The sequence below is a fragment of the Lindgomyces ingoldianus genome (genome assembly GCF_010093535.1).
Source record: "Lindgomyces ingoldianus strain ATCC 200398 unplaced genomic scaffold BDR25scaffold_2, whole genome shotgun sequence".
Lineage (NCBI taxonomy): Eukaryota > Fungi > Ascomycota > Dothideomycetes > Pleosporales > Lindgomycetaceae > Lindgomyces > Lindgomyces ingoldianus.
In genome coordinates this window covers 2007187-2027339 of record NW_022985163.1, presented here as the reverse complement: position 1 = coordinate 2027339, position 20153 = coordinate 2007187, and the positions used below count along the sequence as shown (strand labels likewise).

General features: G+C 40.1%; 1 protein-coding gene across 1 annotated transcript; it reads left to right on the top strand.

Moving 5' to 3' along the window:
• Nucleotides 1-965: 965 nt before the first annotated feature.
• Nucleotides 966-10486, top strand: BDR25DRAFT_371170 (uncharacterized protein; the record flags this gene model as incomplete). The annotated part of the gene is made up of 3 exons (XM_033697178.1): nucleotides 966-1269; nucleotides 1329-9087; nucleotides 9139-10486. 3 exons carry the CDS (start codon nucleotides 966-968, stop codon nucleotides 10415-10417), a joined length of 9342 nt encoding a protein of 3113 aa, XP_033554029.1. The 3' UTR covers nucleotides 10418-10486.
• Nucleotides 10487-20153: the final 9667 nt, after the last annotated feature.

Here is a 20153-nt window from a genome sequence, read left to right as displayed (position 1 = left end):
CCTAGAAAATAGGGTCTGAACTTGGTTGGGCTATTTGGGCATAATCTCCCGAACACATTTCTTGTACCATAGCTCGATATTAAGCGGGCACGGGCGCGAGGTGATTGGACATGCAGGTAGCGTTTGCTCTTATCGGCAAAAGATACTTTTCCGAAGCACCAAAATCACAACTCATTCGGAGCTTAGAAGGACAAACGCAACTCGAAGAAGATAACACTTTCACCGAGTGTCAATATAAAGTATAACGGTGACACAACAGTTGGAGGTCGGGATGCTCCACGTCAATCTAGGAAACACGGGGAAGGGACGAACGAAGACGGGAGCAACTGACGGCGTGGCTCTTGATGTGAATGCACGTTCCCAGCTCTGATAGAACCTTGGAAAACTTCACTGAGACATCCCCACATTTAACTTACCGATCCCTGCTTTGAGACCACTTTTACTCCAGAAGAGTTGAAAAGATTTAGCGGTGTGGGCAAGTCACTGCTCCCTATCGTTTGATTTGATGGCTCGTTGCAGAGTCCCGGGGCTCGCGCTGGAAAGCATACGCCCCACGGCTAGCAGCATGCGGCGTAGAGGTGATTCCTAAGTGGGGCTGAATCAATCTAGTCGCTGCCTGGATCGCACGGTACTTTATTAAAAGTTGAGCAAACTTTTGTAAACTTTTCCGCTACTAGACCTTCCTTTCACCACCTCTTCTTTCTTCATCTCCATCCTCTTATTTACTCCCACCCTCTTCTTTACTCCCACCCTCCTCTTTCCTTCCACCATCTCTTCTGCCTCCACCGTCTTCTTTCTTTCCATCCCCTTCTTTACCTCCATATCAGTTCCTTTGTCGCGCAGAAAAAATTCCCCGCTTCACCCTCTACGCCTCTCAGGACCTTCTCTCTCCTTCACCTCGGGGTCCGAAACATTTCCTGGGCAGCCTATTGAATCAATACGTTGAGCTACTTCCCAGCTTGACGATGGACACCCTGTTGTCTCAACTGCCTTCAGTTGATGACGTTCAATACGCGATTCATCATGTCTTCCTTCCCCCAAACTTGCCCCAAACCGGCGATAACCCGCAAGCTACGGCACATGAGACGGCACTCTTGACAACAGTTACTGACTCTCTTCAACGTTTCGGCTCCTACGCCGACTCTGGTGTTAAGATTGTCATTGATACCTGCCAGCACGCAATTCTCCGCCTACGTGACGTAAGGGATGACCGTGGTATGGTCAATGAGGGAAAGCTTTTAGAGGTATTCTGCGATTTGGACCAGAATGGTAAGATATATTCACCTAACTCTGTTTTGTTCCGTGCCTGAGAGCTAAACAATATGTAGGCGGGTTTATACCTATTTACGTGAAAGAGCAGAATGCTGCCATTATCGTGGGTCACAAAGAAGACTCAATTACTTTCGAATTTTTCGAGCTTTCTCCTCGGAATGAAGATGTCATGAGCACGCAAGGTCGACTTCGCCGCTGCTTTCCCGCTTCCTCAGTCTCGATGTCTATGAAAACATTCAGCGAGAATAAATGGAGTTCAACCCTTGCGCATACAATTGGAAAGATGAGTCACCAGGGCGTGGCTGAAATGAAATCTAAGGTGATGAAAGCGGGGGACACCCATTTAGAAGACAGGGATACCACAGATCCTCGCATAGTCACAGACTTCCTTGCCACTGTCCTGAGCGCTATGGGTGAGACTGTTGAGGCTTCTCGCCTCTGGAAAAACACTCGCGAGGAGGTTCTGTGGCAAAAAGCGCCGCTGCCGTGGCGGCGATCTCCAGTCTGGCTGCTGGCTCGAGTGGCACTCCAGACTTTCTTCTCCCGCCTTGCTCCAACCAAAAACCTTTACAAAGAGTTCATGGCATTTCTTTTAGCGGACATTCTGAAAAAGGCAGCTGTCCATGGGTTGCCTAGCGATACACTTTACTGCATGATGGCAAAGATTTCGAGGCGATTACTGAAGCTCGACCAGGAAGTTAGCTATCCCTGGCTCCTGTCTGTTGACCGTGTGTTGTCGCGTACGCGATGCACTATTGAGAAACGCTGGGAAGAAGTCATGCGGCAATCGGGTTCTTCCCTAGAACTGCAATCCTTGTCTACGCTGGATTTCGAACGTGGAACATATGCCTCTTACCCAGAATTGGATGAATTCCTCCAGCAAATCGACTCTCGACGAAAAATCGGAAGTGAATTATCATTTAAACCCCTATGGAAAGCGACTAAACTGAACAAAAGTATTATGCCTTCTATCCAAGGTACACAATCGCATGAACGTACACCCTTTGATCTATTCACATTCGAGAATTGGGTTGCATCCTGTTTGGAATCATGGGTAGAAACCAACAGTGCCGAGGAAGAGACTTGCGAAAAATTGTCCACTGCCATGCGATCCTATCACAGGACCGCATCTCGGCAATACTCAGACAACCCCGAAGGACTTTCCGTCATGCTATTAACAATTCTGGAAATGTGGGTTTCATGCGATAAGACTGCCTGTAGACACCACTCGTTGCTATCCGACTACGACCCCGAAGTTCCGCACCAGCTCCTTCAATCTCTCGTCCTACCATTCAAGGAGCAGATGGAGAGGTTAAGCCGCATCGAGACATATGTCCAAGCTCGTCATAATGCCGCAATTCCTAGATATCCTTCCATCTATTCTTCATTTGGAGACCGGAAATCTTTCCCAGTCAGGTATTTTGAAACCTCGACGGATCATCAATATCTGTTGAAGCAAATCGAAAGTCAGGCTAATCTGGAGAGAGAAGAAAAGATACATGAATTTCTTAGACTGAAGGCAGAATACAAGCGTCTGATGGCTCTATCCAACCGGCTTGATTGTGAGTATGAAGAGCGTGTAGATCCCTGGACTGGAGCCCAGATTTCAAAACATAGGCACGACTGCAAAAAGTGTACCCATCGGAACTCTGCGAATTCATTGACTATCCAGGTCCACGAATGGCCGCTTCCCCGTAACATCCCGAAGGCACAGTCTACCGTATTCGAGCTACAAGTCCCCAAAGTCTTTAACGACTGGAGGAATGGGACAGCTTATCTTCTAGCTGACGTCCTGAAATCAGCCTACGATGGGTCTAAGAAACAAGACCTTGAACAAACTCTGAAAGAATATTTGCCCTCCTACTACGAAGCTTGCGATCGTCGCATAACCCTTGTTTCGATCACCAAGCCAAACGTAGTAACTCATAGACGAGATAAATCAATAGCCACTTCAACAGAGGAGCAAGTACTGGTCGAGGACGGGATGACTTATCGATATTATGATCAAGAAAAGCATGCCTTTGTATCGAGGTTCAAAATCACAGACGATATACCGCTCATGTGCACTTATCAGCTCTCGGGCCAGTGCACTAGCCTCCAGAAATTTATGTTTCGGCCATTCAATAAACCGAATGGAATGTCACCAAATGATGTCATCGCCGATCAAGCATACTGCCCGGGCCACCTGTCCATCGAGGAGTTCAAGGCCATGGCAACCTTACCTGTGGGGTTCCGCATTCAATGGTCGAATATCCTCACAAATCTTTATATCTCAACCGTGGATTTTAAGAAAGCCGACACTGCTCTTCTCATTCGTCAGATTGCCTATCAAGCGGGGCCACCACTGGACACGATGACCTACAGAGCCAGTCACCACCAGCTCCAGGACAAAGGTTTTGCTGAAAGACTTCTACGAGGTCTTTCTCTTGCACTCGATAGGATTAGAGGGAATTGGGAATCCTATCATGCGATGGGTTGCTTCATAGCTCTTGCTGCTAGGATTCTCACTCTCGCTCCCTCATCGGTTATATCATCAGAGGCTCTTAATTTCCTCCGTACATGCCGTAGAATCACTCTAGAGTGGGTTTACATTCTTCAGAAGAAGACCTACAATTTGGAAGATGTCCAACAACGAATGGAGTTTATCCTGAGGACATTCCAAGTTGCCCACGTCTGCGTCAGCTCATTCGATGTCGATGAACACCATCTGAGCGACCTCCTTGCAGATTCTTCAGAGGCTGCCGTCCTAGTCGAGTGTTCGATTGTCATACAAACTACCATGCACAGCGCGCTACAGCCTGAAGATCGCTTCCACTGCAACTTAACCCATCGGTGGAGACATCTTCTCTATAAATCCCGACCCATTCTCCTTAGAGAGATTGTGCAATATCGGAGCACATGCCTAGATCTTGCTATTCGAAGGAGTTGGCCGGCATACGATGAGGGCGAGATATGGAAACCGATTTCAACCAACGAGGATGATTGGATAACGACTTGCGTAACTGGAGGAAAGGTGTATTTCAACCTTTTGACGGCTGAGTTACTAGTGAACGGCTTCCCCTTGTCTCGTCTCCCAGCCAAGTATGAGAGAGCCCCAATTTATAAGACCCTCTTTGGCAGAATTGCAATAGAGGTGATGCCAACCAACATTCCAGGCATGCAGTTCTCGTCTAAGAAGACTCATCACGGATATACGCTCTTTTTCGGGACGAGTAATTCAGACCCGAACGAACTCCTCCTGTCAGCACGCAAAGATAGAGAAATGTTCGATCTTGTTCCATCAAAGGTCTTTGAGAACCTCTTACCAGACTACTTTGTCAACAACTATGCACATTGGTATAGCCGAAAAACTCGCATGATCGAGTTTCGGCAGAAGTGTAGCCCTTGGGTCTCTTCACCAACACATTGGACATTGCGAAATAGTGGAACTTCTTGGAAACTTTGGAAGGAGGATCAGTTGGTTGTTAGCCCTAGAAGCAACACTGCAAAATTTTTGCATGAATTCTTGAGGCCGCTTGAGAGTGAACTTTATATCCACCTCATTTTCAATCCTCGTCAGTCCGAAGTCGACATCGAGATGCCAAGGCTTCAACTTAGATTCTTCTTACAATCCGGTTCTGTTAAGCTTTACTCTCGACAATTCCGAGGCATGCATGTGGACGCGAGCCAAAGCATCGGAACGTTAGTGGGGCTGAAGAGTAAGCTAGTCCTCAGAGACGATCGGGGGCGCCAGAAGATCCTCATACCAGATGGCCAAGTTTCTTGGTTTGCATACGAGGGGCATGTTCAAGTCGACATTGAATACGGAACCTCAACTCGGGTTCACCAGTATGAAGTCGACGCCAAGCTAGGGTGCCTAGTTGACAATGGGAATCTGCAGAGCAAAATGAGACTTTGCTACATCCATGCACTCACTTCATACTGTCTACCTGATAAACTGACCAAAAAGACTGGTACAGAGGAGTCTCTGTCAATCCTCCAATCGGCTGCATGTCTGTCCTTTGAATGCCTCTGCCAGGACAATCTTGACATCCTTGAAAGTATCGCCAAACTTTCTCCAGGAAGAGCATACTACCCGAAGCATATACGTGTCATGGAAACCATTACTTGGAATAGCGATCTGAGCTTTCTCTCCCAGCATGGCAGTTTCTACACTTCTGTGAAGTCAATCCTAGAGAAATCAGAATCTACCAAGTTCTTTTACCCCGGGGCGTATATTCAACCTCCCAAGCTTGGTCATGTTGATATTCTGTTGGGGAAACGCCAGAGTATTAGAGGGTCCACCTTTCATGTGTCCGGATTCGGTGCTGAGGATCATACTGATGAGCACGACCAAACTTACCAGGAGCGCGACCAATTACCCCATTCGAAGAGATCAATTCGAGTATTCGAGGTATCGAGGATGATATGTGAACAACGTCAAACCCTTTACCGAAAAATCTGTCACGATTTTGTGCCCCGGATATGGGCCCTCCTCGATCCCAATGACACGCAAGGTCCTAACGAGCTTCTCCCTGATGGGTCAGTGGGGTATGATGCAAAATGGTTAGGGGAAACACCACATCTCCTCCAAAAATACTGGTGTCGACTCCACCGTGGCCTGGGTGATACCATACCCCGGTTCAACAAGTTCCAGACTATGATGTGCCTCGCTGCTATGGCCTACTCCAAAAGTGGTGATTCACAGGCAATCCAAACACTTGCGGCCTTTGCTAATATATCTTCGGTGGGGCTAATCAGTGTTCCCAATGCTCGTTATTTCCAGCTCAGCCAAGGTCGTATCGCGCAGCTAAATGTCCTCAAAGATATTGCTGGGCGGAAACAGAATATACAGAAGTTTACGAGCTGTCCAGAAGCTAGCCTCGAATCTAGATACGGAGAAACGCTCTCAGAGCTCGGTCAACGCCGCCGCCAAACTTTTCAGAAGAACCAGAACGCATCCATTGCCAGATTTGCAAGTTCAATCCATAATCAGTGGATTCGCGAAATTCTACTGACCCCGAGTGGCAACGATATTGAAACATACATCAAAGTACCAGTCGCAATGGAAGACGTACGGTCAAAGTGGGGTCAGTGGCATCTCAACCACCAATTTTACTTGTATTTAGGCAAGGTGGCCGCTTCTCTTCGACAGTGCACTGTCCAACCGATTTCCGTAAATCAGAGACAGGCTGGGACGGAACAAACCTCGCATACAGGAAATAGAAGGGTTTTCATCAACGAGCAGGACATTTTCCAGCAGAGTGTGCCCTCATTGCCTAAACTTCAAAATTCCGACCTCAACTTATCTCATTCAAAAGTTCTTGAAAGGATAAAAGGTGACCGAGTGACTGCCCTTGTGGATCGCCTGAAAGAGCAAGCTTCAATGAAGCACGAACGAAACTATGTGTACGACTTGCAAAAAAGCCTAGAGTCCCTAAAGGGTCGAAACCTTTTCTACTCGCTGACACATCATGGGGATAGCCTTCTTGAACTCCTCCAGGAGAATCTATCCAAGTGCTGGACTAATTTCGAGGCGATCTACCTGTCCTTGGAATCTGCTGTGTGTCTTCATGGTCAGACCACTTCAACGACATCGACCGCGGCCCATAGACACAGCGAGCAGGTTGGATCAAAATTCATGGCACCAAGGGTGTCTCCGAAATTCTTCCTCAGTCAACTGGCTCGCCCGAAGTGGCAACATCTCCCTTTGGAGTGGAAGAAGGCAATCGTGGTCTATGGCATAGCGCTCACGAGCCTCCAACGAGCGGAACGAATGCTTAACCTCTGCGGAAACGAACCCGATCTCCTTAAGGAACTCCTTAACATCGGTCACACGAATTGGGATCCACTAGACTACCCTGAATCTTTGTTGCTCGAAGTTGAGAGCGGAATAATGATTCGGGAAGTCCAAGAAGAAATTGCCTCGCAGATGAGGAGCCCACCAACGAATTCCAACGCGGTCATGCAACTAAATATGGGAGAAGGAAAATCATCCGTCATTCTACCTATGATTGCTGCGTATTTGGCAGACGGTGCGACCCTCGTTCGTGCTGTCGTTGCCAAGCCACAGGCGAAAGAACTCTTCCGGACGCTTGTGTGCAAGTTGGGGAGACTCCTCGGCCACCAGATCTACCACATGCCTTTCTCCCGGTCCCTGAGGCTGACAGCGGATGGTGCCAGTGCTATTGAGAGTCTCATCAAAGAATGCATCGCGAATCGAGGCATCCTGCTTGTGCAGCCAGAGCACATCCTTTCATTCAAGCTGATGGGAATCGAATGTTATGAGTCTGGCCGAGAGAATATAGGTCGTGTGCTTATGGACTTGCAGCATTTCTTCAACTTGCATTCTCGAGACATTGTTGACGAAAGTGACGAGAATTTTAGCGTCAAGTTCGAGTTGGTATACACAATGGGAATACAGAGCGCTATTGAACTCAGCCCAGAGCGCTGGGGTCTCGTACAACGACTTCTCACCATTGTCGGTAGGAAAACCCCCTTGATACGTAAGATACTCCCAGAGTCAATTGAGGTTACCCATAGCCGCCAGGGGTGCTTTCCTAGAACGCGCCTTTTGCGTCAGGACGCCCACGCTATGCTTCTGAAGGAGGTTGCTCAAGAAATATGCGAAACTGGGTTTCCAGGATTCCCGATCGCGAGACAGCCCACTAAAGTTAGACAATCAGTACTAGTCTATATATCTGAGCCACATCTCTCATCTCACCAGATATCCTCAGTTGAAGGTAATCCCGCCTTTTTTACCGAGTCTATTAAAGGTCCTTTGCTCCTCCTTAGAGGTTTGATCGCGGAGGGAGTCTTAGGGTTTACGTTGGGCCATAAGCGATGGCGAGTCAACTACGGTCTTGACCCAAGCCGACTCCCAAAGACTAGACTTGCTCTTCCTTTCCGAGCAAAAGACAACCCGAAAGATAGGTCGGAATTCAGCCATCCTGAAGTTTTGATCGTATTGACTTGTCTGTGCTACTATTATGGCGGTCTGTCAGACGAAGATCTCTTTTTGGCCTTCGATCACCTCATGAAATCTGATCAGGCTGATATCGAATATCATGAGTGGGTGAAAGATGCACCGGAATCCTTAGACCCCTCATTCCATCGCTTGGTCGGAATCAACATGAAAGACCGGTCCCAGGCGTCTAATCTGATTTTCCCCCACCTTCGCTTTGCAAAGGGTGCCGTAGATTACTTCTTAGCCCACATTGTCTTTCCCAAGGAAGTGAAAGAGTTTCCACAGAAGCTCTCTGCCTCAGGATGGGATCTCGGACAACAAAAAGTGCACCCAACTACGGGTTTTAGCGGTACCAACGACTCTCGCCATCTGCTGCCTCTCGATGTTAAGCATCTGGACCTTGAGGGGCAATGCCACACAAATGCCTTAGTCTTGGAGCATCTCCTTCAGCCAGAGAATACGGTCCAATATCTGCTACAGCAGAAGGATGCTGGCTGCTCAGATGCAGAGACACTGTTGCAGCACGTAATTTATATGGATCCACCCGTTTATGTGATCCTTGATGTCGGAGCGCAAATCCTCGAACTCACCAACATCCAGGTTGCACGTGAATGGTTGGATGTGGTGCCCATAGAGCACCAGAAGGAAGCTGTCGTGTTCTTCAATGATGATGACGAAATTTGCGTCATCAATCGGAAGGGCCATGTAGAACAATTGCAGACATCTTCATACTCTGAACACCTCGATGTTTGTCTGGTGTTCCTTGACGAGGCCCATACTAGAGGCACCGACTTGAAGCTCCCCAAAGATTACAGAGCGGCTGTCACCTTAGGCGCAAACCTGACAAAGGATAGACTAGTTCAGGGCAAGTCGCTTTCCAATATCATATAAGTAAGCTAACATGTCCCAGCTTGTATGAGAATGCGTAAGCTCGGGAATGGCCAGTCGGTTGTCTTCTGCATTCCCGAGGAAATCCGGTCCAAGATCTATACGATGAAAGGTATCTCAAAGAAAGCCGACATCGATGTGTCTGACGTCTTGATGTGGGCAATTTCAGAGACCTACACGGACCTTCGTCGGAACATGCCACTGTGGGCTGTACAAGGAGACAGATTCCAGCAACAAAGAGCAATTTGGGACGACATAACAAGTTCCACAGGAATTAAAATGTCCCCACAACAGGCTGAGAAGTTTATGGAAGAGGAAGCTCAGAGTTTGGAATACCGATACAAGCCTACTTCTAACACCGCACAAGACCGACCCCACCTCTTCTCAGATGCTCAGGGAAACCGCAGTGTTGCCGCCATGCTGGAGCGCTGCGAAGAGTTTGACATAGCTCACTTCAGGTCTTCGGCACTACAGGAAGAACAGGAACGAGAGCTGTCTCCGGAAATTGAACAGGAGCGACAAGTTGAGAGGCCTGACCCTGCGGAACCCGAAGAGCACCACCTAGATCAGCATGTTAAAGAGTTTGTCACAACAGGCCGAATACCACCAAGGTCTCTAGTCTTCATCCCAGCATTTCAGACACTTGGAAACACTAGGGCAGCATCGTATCTCGATGTGACCCAACTGCCAGGTAGCGTCTTCACGACTGCCGACTTTGCGCGAACGGTGAAGCTCAGAGGAAGAAGTGTATATGCCGACTCCTATCAACGGCCCGTCCAATGGATCGTGACTAGCACTGTCAATAAGAGCCTCGTTATCATCAGCCCGTACGAAGCTCAGGAATTAATGTCACAGTTCAAGGAGTCTAGATCCGTCTGCCTACATCTCTACGCACCACAGCAGAATCTCGCCTTCCCAGCCCTGGACAGTCTCCTTCTCTACACCGTCCCGCCGCTCAACCCTAACTGGAAATTACCCTCCCGCCAGAGGTTAGAACTTAACCTATTTGCTGGTCAGTTGTTCCTCGGCTCATTCGCAGACTATAAGACAACCTGCGACATGCTGCAGCTCGCGTGGAAGCCAACGGAGGAAGGAGGAATAGAAGCGGACGGATTTATTGCCCCGAAGCTCAGTAATGCGGCGGTTGTGTTGAAAAAGAGTCCAGTTATGTTTTTGAAGGTTCTTCTTACCCGAATTCGTCGAGACTGCAAAGAAATTGGGAAGACTCACTGGGGAAAGATTCTTGGAGGAGAGATTATGAAGGAAGAGGACTTCGAGGATCGGGAGAACGGGGTTGAAGATGTAGTGTAGCTCTCGTTCGATCGGGCCGGTCTTGGCTAGGATAAATAAAGATATCGATGACCTCACGGCTAGTTGAGGCTGCCAGATGGTCTGATCTAGCATAATTTTCTATGGTCTTGCGTTTATCATCGACCAACTGACCTCCTCCCACTTCCCCTTTTGGTTAGCGCCGTATCCCCCGTTGGTAAGCAAAATAACGCCTGGCTTAACTTCCGTTCACCCGCTGCTCATTTCGCACCGCCACGGCTAGCTACACAAGCGTCCTAACATTACAATGCCTTAACAACACTAATTAGAATCTTTAAAAGAAACTAGAATACAGCTTACGTTTTGCACTGTTAAACTACGAGCAGATTATCCTTCCTTTCCAGGAAGAAAGTGGCTAGTCCTGATTAGGAACAATAACGGGCTTTGCTTGGAAGGTCTTAGCAGCGCTAATCATATTTGGAGGGAAAAACCACGCAGCAGAAGTGATTTTAACACCCCTTACTGCGTTGTCTTTGATCATGATAGGGAAAAAAGAAGGCTAGATTAAGCATGTAGCAGAGCAGAATGATTACTTAAAGCTTAAAAACGTAGAACAACAAAGCTTTTTGGTTATTTGATTTTCTACCAATCAGATCAATAACCGGCTTATATCCAGACCAATAGGAGAGAGGGCTTGGCGGCAGAGATAGTGTATTATTTGATGTATTATTTGATTACGACTGTATGGCGAAGGACAGTCGCACTAGAAGAGGGGTAACAAGCGACAGGGGCTAGAATAAGCGAACCAAGACTCTGGTAAGTCACGTGACAGGATGACTAAGGTCAGATGGATCGCAAGCCAAGAAAGGGATCGCAAGCCTCGCACCTTGGCAACTGCGAGGCAGCCGTCAGCCTGCGAGGCCTGCGATCCAATCCCATGTATATATACCTCTGAAACGACTCTCTAGGAAAGTTGTTGTCAATCTCTACATTAGATAACAAGTGCTCCTCTGAGACTTATACATCTATTACTCCCTCAAAGATCACTTCGACTCCCCTACCCATACCTGGGAGAAAGGTGTTACAATCCTTGCTTCTTAGAAGCACGCGGGTCAATGTTATCCCTAGGGCAGGGCAGGATGCAGAGGGGCCGACGGTAGGGTGTACAGTCCTACGTAATGGCTAGTGGGCTAATGGAGTGGCGTAGAGTGACCAGATTGTGGTTTGTCCCTGTACAGCAGTATAGAGGCTGGGTTAAACAGTCCTGTTAGACAGAATTAGAGGTATATATGTTGCAGAATATATAAATAGTATTATAGCTCTTTAGAAAGCTAAATGCTAACGTACTTTATAGGCGAGTTGCTTACACACCTAAGTTGCTTACTTTTGCTAAGACCCTACTATACTACTCTTTCTATACTAATGTATTTCTAATAACACTACTTAAACATGTTAAAGAAATGTTAGATATAGCTTATGCTTTAAGCTTTTAAATAAAACGCAACACTTTCTAAGCAACATGCTACAGCTATTTATAAAGTTTTTTAAAAGATAATAAGTAACTAACGCGTTAAATAACCTTTTTAAGCTAATTATATAGCTAACTTATAAAAGCTAGATAATAATAAAAAGCAGGTAATTATTTAGCACATACTTAAGCTAGATGCGCAAGGATTTCCTCTTTAGCTAGTAGCTATAGCTAATATAGCTAATTCTTTACACACTAAGTGTAATATAGGCTATATTAGTATAAACTAGCTTAATACATTTATTAAGTGTTACTTAAAGCTTAAAGTAAAGTTTAAGTATAAGTATAACTATAAAAAAGCTTTTTATAAAAATTTTATAGTAATTTAAAGCTAGTTTAACTTTATAAAGAATATTAAAGTTAAGTATAGCATCTAAAATAATAACATATATAACTTTAATAAAATAAGGTTTATAATAGGCTAGATATCTACTAGAGCAGTTGTTATAAGTTTAGAGAGATAAGGACAGCTAAAAGCAGTCTAGCTAGGTAACTAGAAGTAGACAACAGCTATTTAGGGCATTAATGCTAAAAAGTAAGCTATTTTACTTTTTATTATTTTTTAAAGTAGCAACTATTTTTTAAACTAGTATAAAAAAAATCTACTTTAAAATTAAGTTATTATAATCTCTAAGCGCAGCTAGACTACTAATTAGCTTAGTCTAGACTAGTTAAAGCACTTTAATGTGCATATAAAAAAGTGTACTGTTAGCAGCTACTATCTACTAGTTATTAATAGCTATAAGAGCTATAACTTACTTTATTTCTAGTAATACTATAAAAATAATAAAATTATTACTATTTATATACTTTTTTACTTATTACACTTTTTATAGCTACTTAATGTAGGTTGTTTTACTTTTTTAAAGAAAGTATATAAGCGCTAAGCTAAAAACCTTATATATAACTAGATTACTTATATTATAAAAATAAAGTTCTTACTATGCTTTAAAGTAGCTTATAATGCTATAATTACTTTTAGTAATATTTAAAAAAAGTTTTAAAGCGCTAGATTAGTTTTTTTTAACCTATAATAAGTTATAATAAGCCTTAATATAAAGTTGTACACTTTATTACTACTACTACTTATATATAATAAGCCCTAGTAGTTATAAACTCTAAGTAATACTTTAAAACTTAAGTTATAATTAATACTTATAAAAATAAAAATTTAAAAGTATATAAATAGTTTACTAACTTTTATAGTTAAGGTGTTTAAAAAAGTTTTAAAAAAGGTAGTAATAATTACATATAAGCTAGTGTTAGCATAATAAGAAATTACTAAGCTTTAAGTAGCTAATAAGGCTACTATATAACATAAATTATATAAAAGAAAGTAAATTAAAGCAAAAAAGACCTTAATAATTTAGAAAGGCCTACGCTTAATAGCTCTAAAGGAGTTTAAAGCGCGTAGTAATAGAAAGAAGGTAAAGAAGCAGGTGTAAGCTAAAGTAAGTAAGCTATCCTAAAGGCGCTGCAGACAGTGCAATTAGACTAGGCATAATGCGCAAATATGTAAGCAAGAAGCAGAAGTAGTATCTAAATAATATTCTAGGCTGTACTGTACTATATAGTGCTAGAGCAGGTTGTTATAGGCCATAATAGAGTTTGTTAGGGTGGGGTCTTGGCAAAAGTAAGCGACTCAGGTGTGTGAGCAACTTGCCCATGAAGTACGTTACTTAGTTTATGTAAAAAATAACGTACTTCACAGGCAAGTTGCTTACACACCTAAGTTACTTACTTTTACTAAGACCCTACTACACTACTTTTTCTACACTAATGTATTTCTAACAACACTACTTAAACATATTAAAAAAATGTTAAATGCAGCTTATGCTTTAAGCTTTTAAATAAAATGTAACACTTTTTAAGCAACATGCTATAGCTATTTATAAAGTTTTTTAAAAAATAATAAGTAACTAACACGCTAGACAACCTTTTTAAGCTAATTATATAGCTAACTTATAAAAGCTAGATAATAATAAGAATTAGTTAATTATTTAGCACATACTTAAGCTAGATATATAAGGATTTCCCCCCTAGCTGTAACAATTCTCGTTCCATCTTAGGTCGCCTAGAACCTATCCAAAGGGTCCCTGTATCAGCTCTAACCCTAACTTAATTCTTATGAATTGTCTCTATCTTAGGTTGCCTAGAACCTCTAGAAGGCCCTTGTATTAGCCCTAACCTTAACCTAGCCCTAACTCTGCCTTGCTCTCTACTATACCTCTATTCCTTTATGTATTTAGTTGCACCTTGCCCCTGTAGCTAGCTTAGTAGTTTTCTAATATTCTTTTATACAAGGCCTATAGGTGTTAATAGCATTCCTAGGTTTAGAGTCCCTACACACTTCTATATGCCTCTAAGTAGATTCCTACTATATTTAGACCTATTGTCTTGCCTGCGCTATTACATTATCTTAAAAAACTTACTTTTACTAGTAACAGCTTTATTATAATATTACACTAATTATTTATTTAACTATATCTAAGCTTTAAGATGTGTCTAATTTAGTTTAGGTTATAATACTTACACACTATTATACTAAACTATTTAGTTTATAAATTAAAATTGCTTTTAGAAAAGTTATAAAAAGTGCGCTAATGTCACGGTCGGCATGCTCAAGCTACAAGCAAGAGGTGGTGTAACTCAACTAGATTAAACTAAGGAGCAGAGGAGCTGCTCTGCGAGTTTAAATATACATGTGTGCCCCCTGCCAAGGCGCTACTTGTAGCACTAGCGTGCTACTCGTTGCGCAAGCGAGGGAGCTAATGCCGCAGAGCATGTGAGGCGGTACACGCCGTCACAGCTAAAGTAAAAAACTAAAGACTACTAATAACTTATTAGAATTAGAGGTAACTACTAATGTCTTACTAACTACTCTTTAATTCTAGAATTAAAATACACTCTAGCTAAGGCAAGCTTTTTAGAGTTAATTTATAATTTATGTTAACAGCTAAACTTACTTCTACAGCACCTAAAGCTATACTTCTACTTAATTTAGAGTTAACCTCTAGTAGTATATTTATTAATAATTAGATTGCTGAATTATAAGCATAGCTTAAGCAGCTAATCTAGCTAAAAACTACTAGTTAACTTTTACTAACTACTAAATTACCTCTAATAACGCCTTATACTACTCTTACTACTTTAAGTGTAAAAGACCTTTTAAGTACTTTTTAGACTTAGTAAATCTACTTTACTAAACACACACTTAAAATTAGGATCTTTATAAATAGTAAAGAACTTATGTTTAAATAATAGTAAGCTTTTATTATAGACAAACTTAACATTAATTTAGATTACTATTAGAGCAAGCGTGCACACATAGCATTAATATAGAGACACACAGCTAGTATTGCTGTCAGATATGCGCACCTACTGTCAAGACAGGAGGAACGCTTGACGAAAGCTGCTACATAGTACAAGCAATAAGCTTAAACAGTATGTTGCAGCAAATTGCAGCATGTTGCAAGCTAGTCGCGCATAGAGCAAGTGCGCAAGAGACTTAGATTAGCAAAACAAAAAGCTAAGCAACACAAGTAAAGCAGAAAAAGGATTAATAAATAAACACTATTAATACAAAACTAATTAATTATCCTATATATTATATCTAAACCTATTATTTATCTTAGGAAGCCTAGAAACAGTGCTTTAATCTAATAATTAAGAGTCTTAGTGCCTCTATTAATACAAAATGGCCACCTAGCCTCCTTAAGACGCGACAGTTGTCCTTTAAGACCACACTAACTACAGAGCCTAGATGATGCAGCTGCAATTAAGATGTGTAGCGCACAGCATCTAGCCGCAAGTGGATCCTAAGTTAACTATCTAAATAATCTCTAAACTAAGAGCTCTAGAGATGCTGCTAATAGCTAAGTTTTTACTAGCCTCTAATGTTAAAACGCCTACGCACATAAACAAGCTATTAATAAGCAGTGTTAGAGCCTTTAAAGAAGCTATTAAATACTATAAGATTAAGGCTAATAAGTATAAGAGTAATAAACATAATTATAAAAGAAAGTAATTAAGCTTCTAATAAATTATTGTCTTTATCTAGTTAACAGTTAGCCTACATCTACAGTGTACATGCTGTTCCCTAGATTAACTACTTAGACAGTAAATTATAAACTTTAAAGCTATAGTAAGTATTAATAACTAATTTAGATAAGAACATGCGCGCAACTAATATAATGCATTTTTAAAGCTGCTAAGAAACATAAGCATATAGAACCTGTAGCTAGCAGAGTATAATTACGCTGCTATAAAAGCAGAGACATAAAATGTTCTAGAAACAACACAGTTTAATGCTGTTATAAAGGACTTTCTAACTACTATAAATAAAGTTGCCCCTTATTAGTCTATAACCTTTTAGAAAAGTAGACAGTTTACACTAAACATAAATTAAAAAAAAATAATAAAGCGCTTTTAAAAACATATAATGTTAAATTATCTAATACATATAAAAAAGCATAAAGCTACTTTTACAACAGATAACTTGTTATATCTTGCTAAAAGTAGGAAAACTACCTAGAGCATAAATAAGAACACTTGTAGTGCAGAAGTTGCAACATTAAGAAAATAAAGTAGACCTTAATATTAATGTTATTAAAAAGATAATAGAAAGTTATCTTTAAGCTAGAAACTTACTAAAACAGAAGGCACTAAATGTCCTGCATGTAGACACATCTATGCACTAAAGGACTACTTCTATGTCTATCTAGATAGAGCACTAGACTAGTAGATACTAAATAAAAAAGTTAAAGAGCTTATAGTATTAAAGCGTAAGCACAACTTAGAATTTTAAAGCCTACTTAGAAAGCAGCACAGACATAATTTAAAAATACTAATTCTAAAGAGTTTACATACACCTATGCTAGAGATATAAGAAGACTAACTTAAAAGCTAGAAAGTATTAAGAGTTAAGGTAGCTATATTACTAGCTATAGTTAATTTAAACTAGAATAGATATCTACTAAAAGAATTATTTATCCTTAACTTAAGCTTAACATGCTATATTACAAATAATTTTAATTAAATCTATAACTATTATTTACTAACACTAAAAGACTTTATCTAGTCTAAAAACTCTTATATATAGATTTAAAGCTACAAATTAATTACACTAAGCTTAAAGAGTAAGCATAGAACACACAGTTAAGCATACAGTCTTATACTACATAACACTGCACTGTGCCTAGACCTGCTGTGCAACCTAGTCTTATTCTGCCTACTATAATAAAAAGGAATTTAGTAGGACACATAAGTAGAGCTAACTGCTTTAAAGGCCCTAGATAGAACAATAATTAGAGATCTTATAGAGATCTATAGCTAATAGGTGTTAGAGTACTATCTACTATAAAAGGGCTTATATTATACACATATAATTAACACAAGAACTAAACATAGTTTATAAAAGGCATTAGTAGAGCTATAGCATAAGCGTCTAGAACACCCTAGACTAGCTACACTTTAACACCTTATATAGTAAGCTAAGGGGGTGTAAATTAAAGAAATTATAATAGTCTAATATAACTTATGTAGCAAAGCTAAGATATAATAATAAATTAGCTGCGCACTGTAAATTAGTAATAGTAGACCTAGTAAAAGACTATTAATTAATTTCTATACATACAAAGCATAAAGCATTATAAAAGAGTAGAGTTAAATACTAATTACTAACAAGTATTCTAGCTTCTAGTAGGACCTCTACTTTAAAAATAATAAGCCTACTAAATTAATTATTAAAGCTTTTATAATCTTTATCCTTTTTTTAAAGAACTATTATAATATTACTGTAAAAGTTATTAAAGCTAACAACAAGATTATAATAGTAGGACTAAAGGTAAAACACTAGCTAGCATTACATAGAATAACTGTTAAGCCTTTAGCACTAAATACATAAGCCTAGAACAGAGGAGCTAAACGCTTAGGGGGTGTAAATAAAGAGAAGTTATAGGCTATGCAACTAGATGCTAACCTACTATAGAACATATAGCTATACATCACTAGAGCTAGCGTATACCTATACAATTAGACGCTAAAATATGCTAATAACTAGAAGACACTATACAAGATCTTCTTTACATAAGCAGCTTTAAATAATAAAGTTATTATGTTAATTTAAAAGCTAAGCTTTACATATCTAAAAGCCTATAGCTGTAAAGCATTTATAATAACTAATAACACGCATTAAAACAAATCTAAGCTATAAAGGCTAGACTTAAAGGCGTAGATTAGATATCTAGTTAGGTACTAATTATTAAACATCTACTGTGTATAGATACTACTGCTAGTAAAAGTAATTTATACACATAATATTATTTTTAATAAACACTTAATTTTTAGTAGTAAGCCTAAAGACCTAATAGATAACCTTATGCACAACATAGTAAAGAAAATTACTATATATATTAGAATAATTAAGCTTCTAACACTTAGTTATTAATTAAAGACAGAATTATTTTATAAAGACAACACTATAAACAATATATTAAATTTTAACAAAGTAGACTTACTAAGCTACTATTAAGAAAGAAAAATTAAAGATAACTATCTGTCTCCTCTAAATACTCTGCTACCTGCAGCATTACTTATGCAGTTAATAGCTAGAGCAGCACTAAAGCTAAGCTAAATAGAGTTATTAAAGACTATACTATAGGCTGTAGCCTTTATAGCTAGCATAAGATCTAGAAGTGTAAAAAAGCATAGCAGTAAGACGCTAAATAAAGCAGCATTAATAAAAATGCTATTTAAAAGAAAGACACCTTATAAAAGCTAGCTACTACCTTTACTATTAACTTAAAAGTAACTAGAGAAGCACCCTCTACATAAGATGTTTAAGGCAGCAGAAAGAACGCACCTAGATAGTTATTAAACAATAAAATTCTAGACAGAGGTCTAAACAAAGCTAATTAAGGCAGCTAGACAGCAGATTCTAGATTATATGTAGGTGTACACCTATAAGCTTAACAAGCACTATAGACTACAAAGATGTAAGGCGCAACTAGTAGTCTACAGCAATTAATAGAGAAACATTACTACATAAGATACCTACACTGCCACCCTAGCAAGACGCTTATTTTAAATGCTAATAGTAATATCTGCATACTTTAACCTAAAGCTTAAATAATACAACGTAACTAACGCGTTTATATATGCAGTAATTAACTATAATATCTACATGCAGATGCTAAGAAGCTATTAGAAACTAGGTATAATACTAAAGCTTTAAAAGGCACTATACAGCTTATAAATTTTTTTTCTACTCTAGCAACACTATTTTATAACAACTTTTAAAGGCCTTAGGTTCTTAGCTGTCCTATATAAACCCTACTATATAACTAAAGCTAGAATATTTATCTTCTTTTACATAGACAACTTTATTATTATGTACAGAAAAGGCTCTAAAGCAAATGCACAGCGTGTAGTAGACTAGTTATAAGAAAAGTATACCCTAATAGAAGGCAAGGACCTATAATAGTTCTTAAGAGTTAAGATTATTAGAGATTAACAGCAATAAATAATTTAGCTGTTATAGGCCTTATATATTAACAAAATAGCTAAGCTAGCTAACAGAAAGAACCTGCAGCATGCTACACCTATAAGTAGAATTAAACTTATGCTGCAATCTAGTTTTGCAACCCTATTAAAAGTAAATTAATATTAGTAGAAGATTAGATCTCTGCTCTTTACAGTAGTTACTATAAGACTAGACATTACCTTTACTACATTACGCCTTGCACAGTTTCTCACAAATCCTGCATCTAACTATTAGGATGCAGCTAATTAAGTTATCCTATACCTACATGCAACTTAGACATACGCACTCTAATTAGAAGAAGAAGACTACCTTATAATAGTAAGCAATGCATTATTTGCAGATAATACACTTAATAAAAAAAGCTTTTAAGGCTATATTATTTAACTATTTAGCAGATAAATTGCATAGTAAGTAAATAAATAAGATATAGTTATAATGTTAACAACAGAAGCAGAATTACTTATACTGTTCTAAGTTACTAAGGAAGCTATGTTTATAAGAATGCTTCTTAATAAACTATAAGTTAAGCTACTTAATTTAACTATTATAATTTAGTGCAACAACAAGCAGATAATTTAACTAGTAAATAAAAAGATATTTTAACTTTAAACTAAGCTCTAACATGTTAACATTTATAACTACTAGATCTAACAGGAAGTTTCTTAACAAATAATTAAGGTTGTCTATGTCCTCTCTAGTAAGATGCT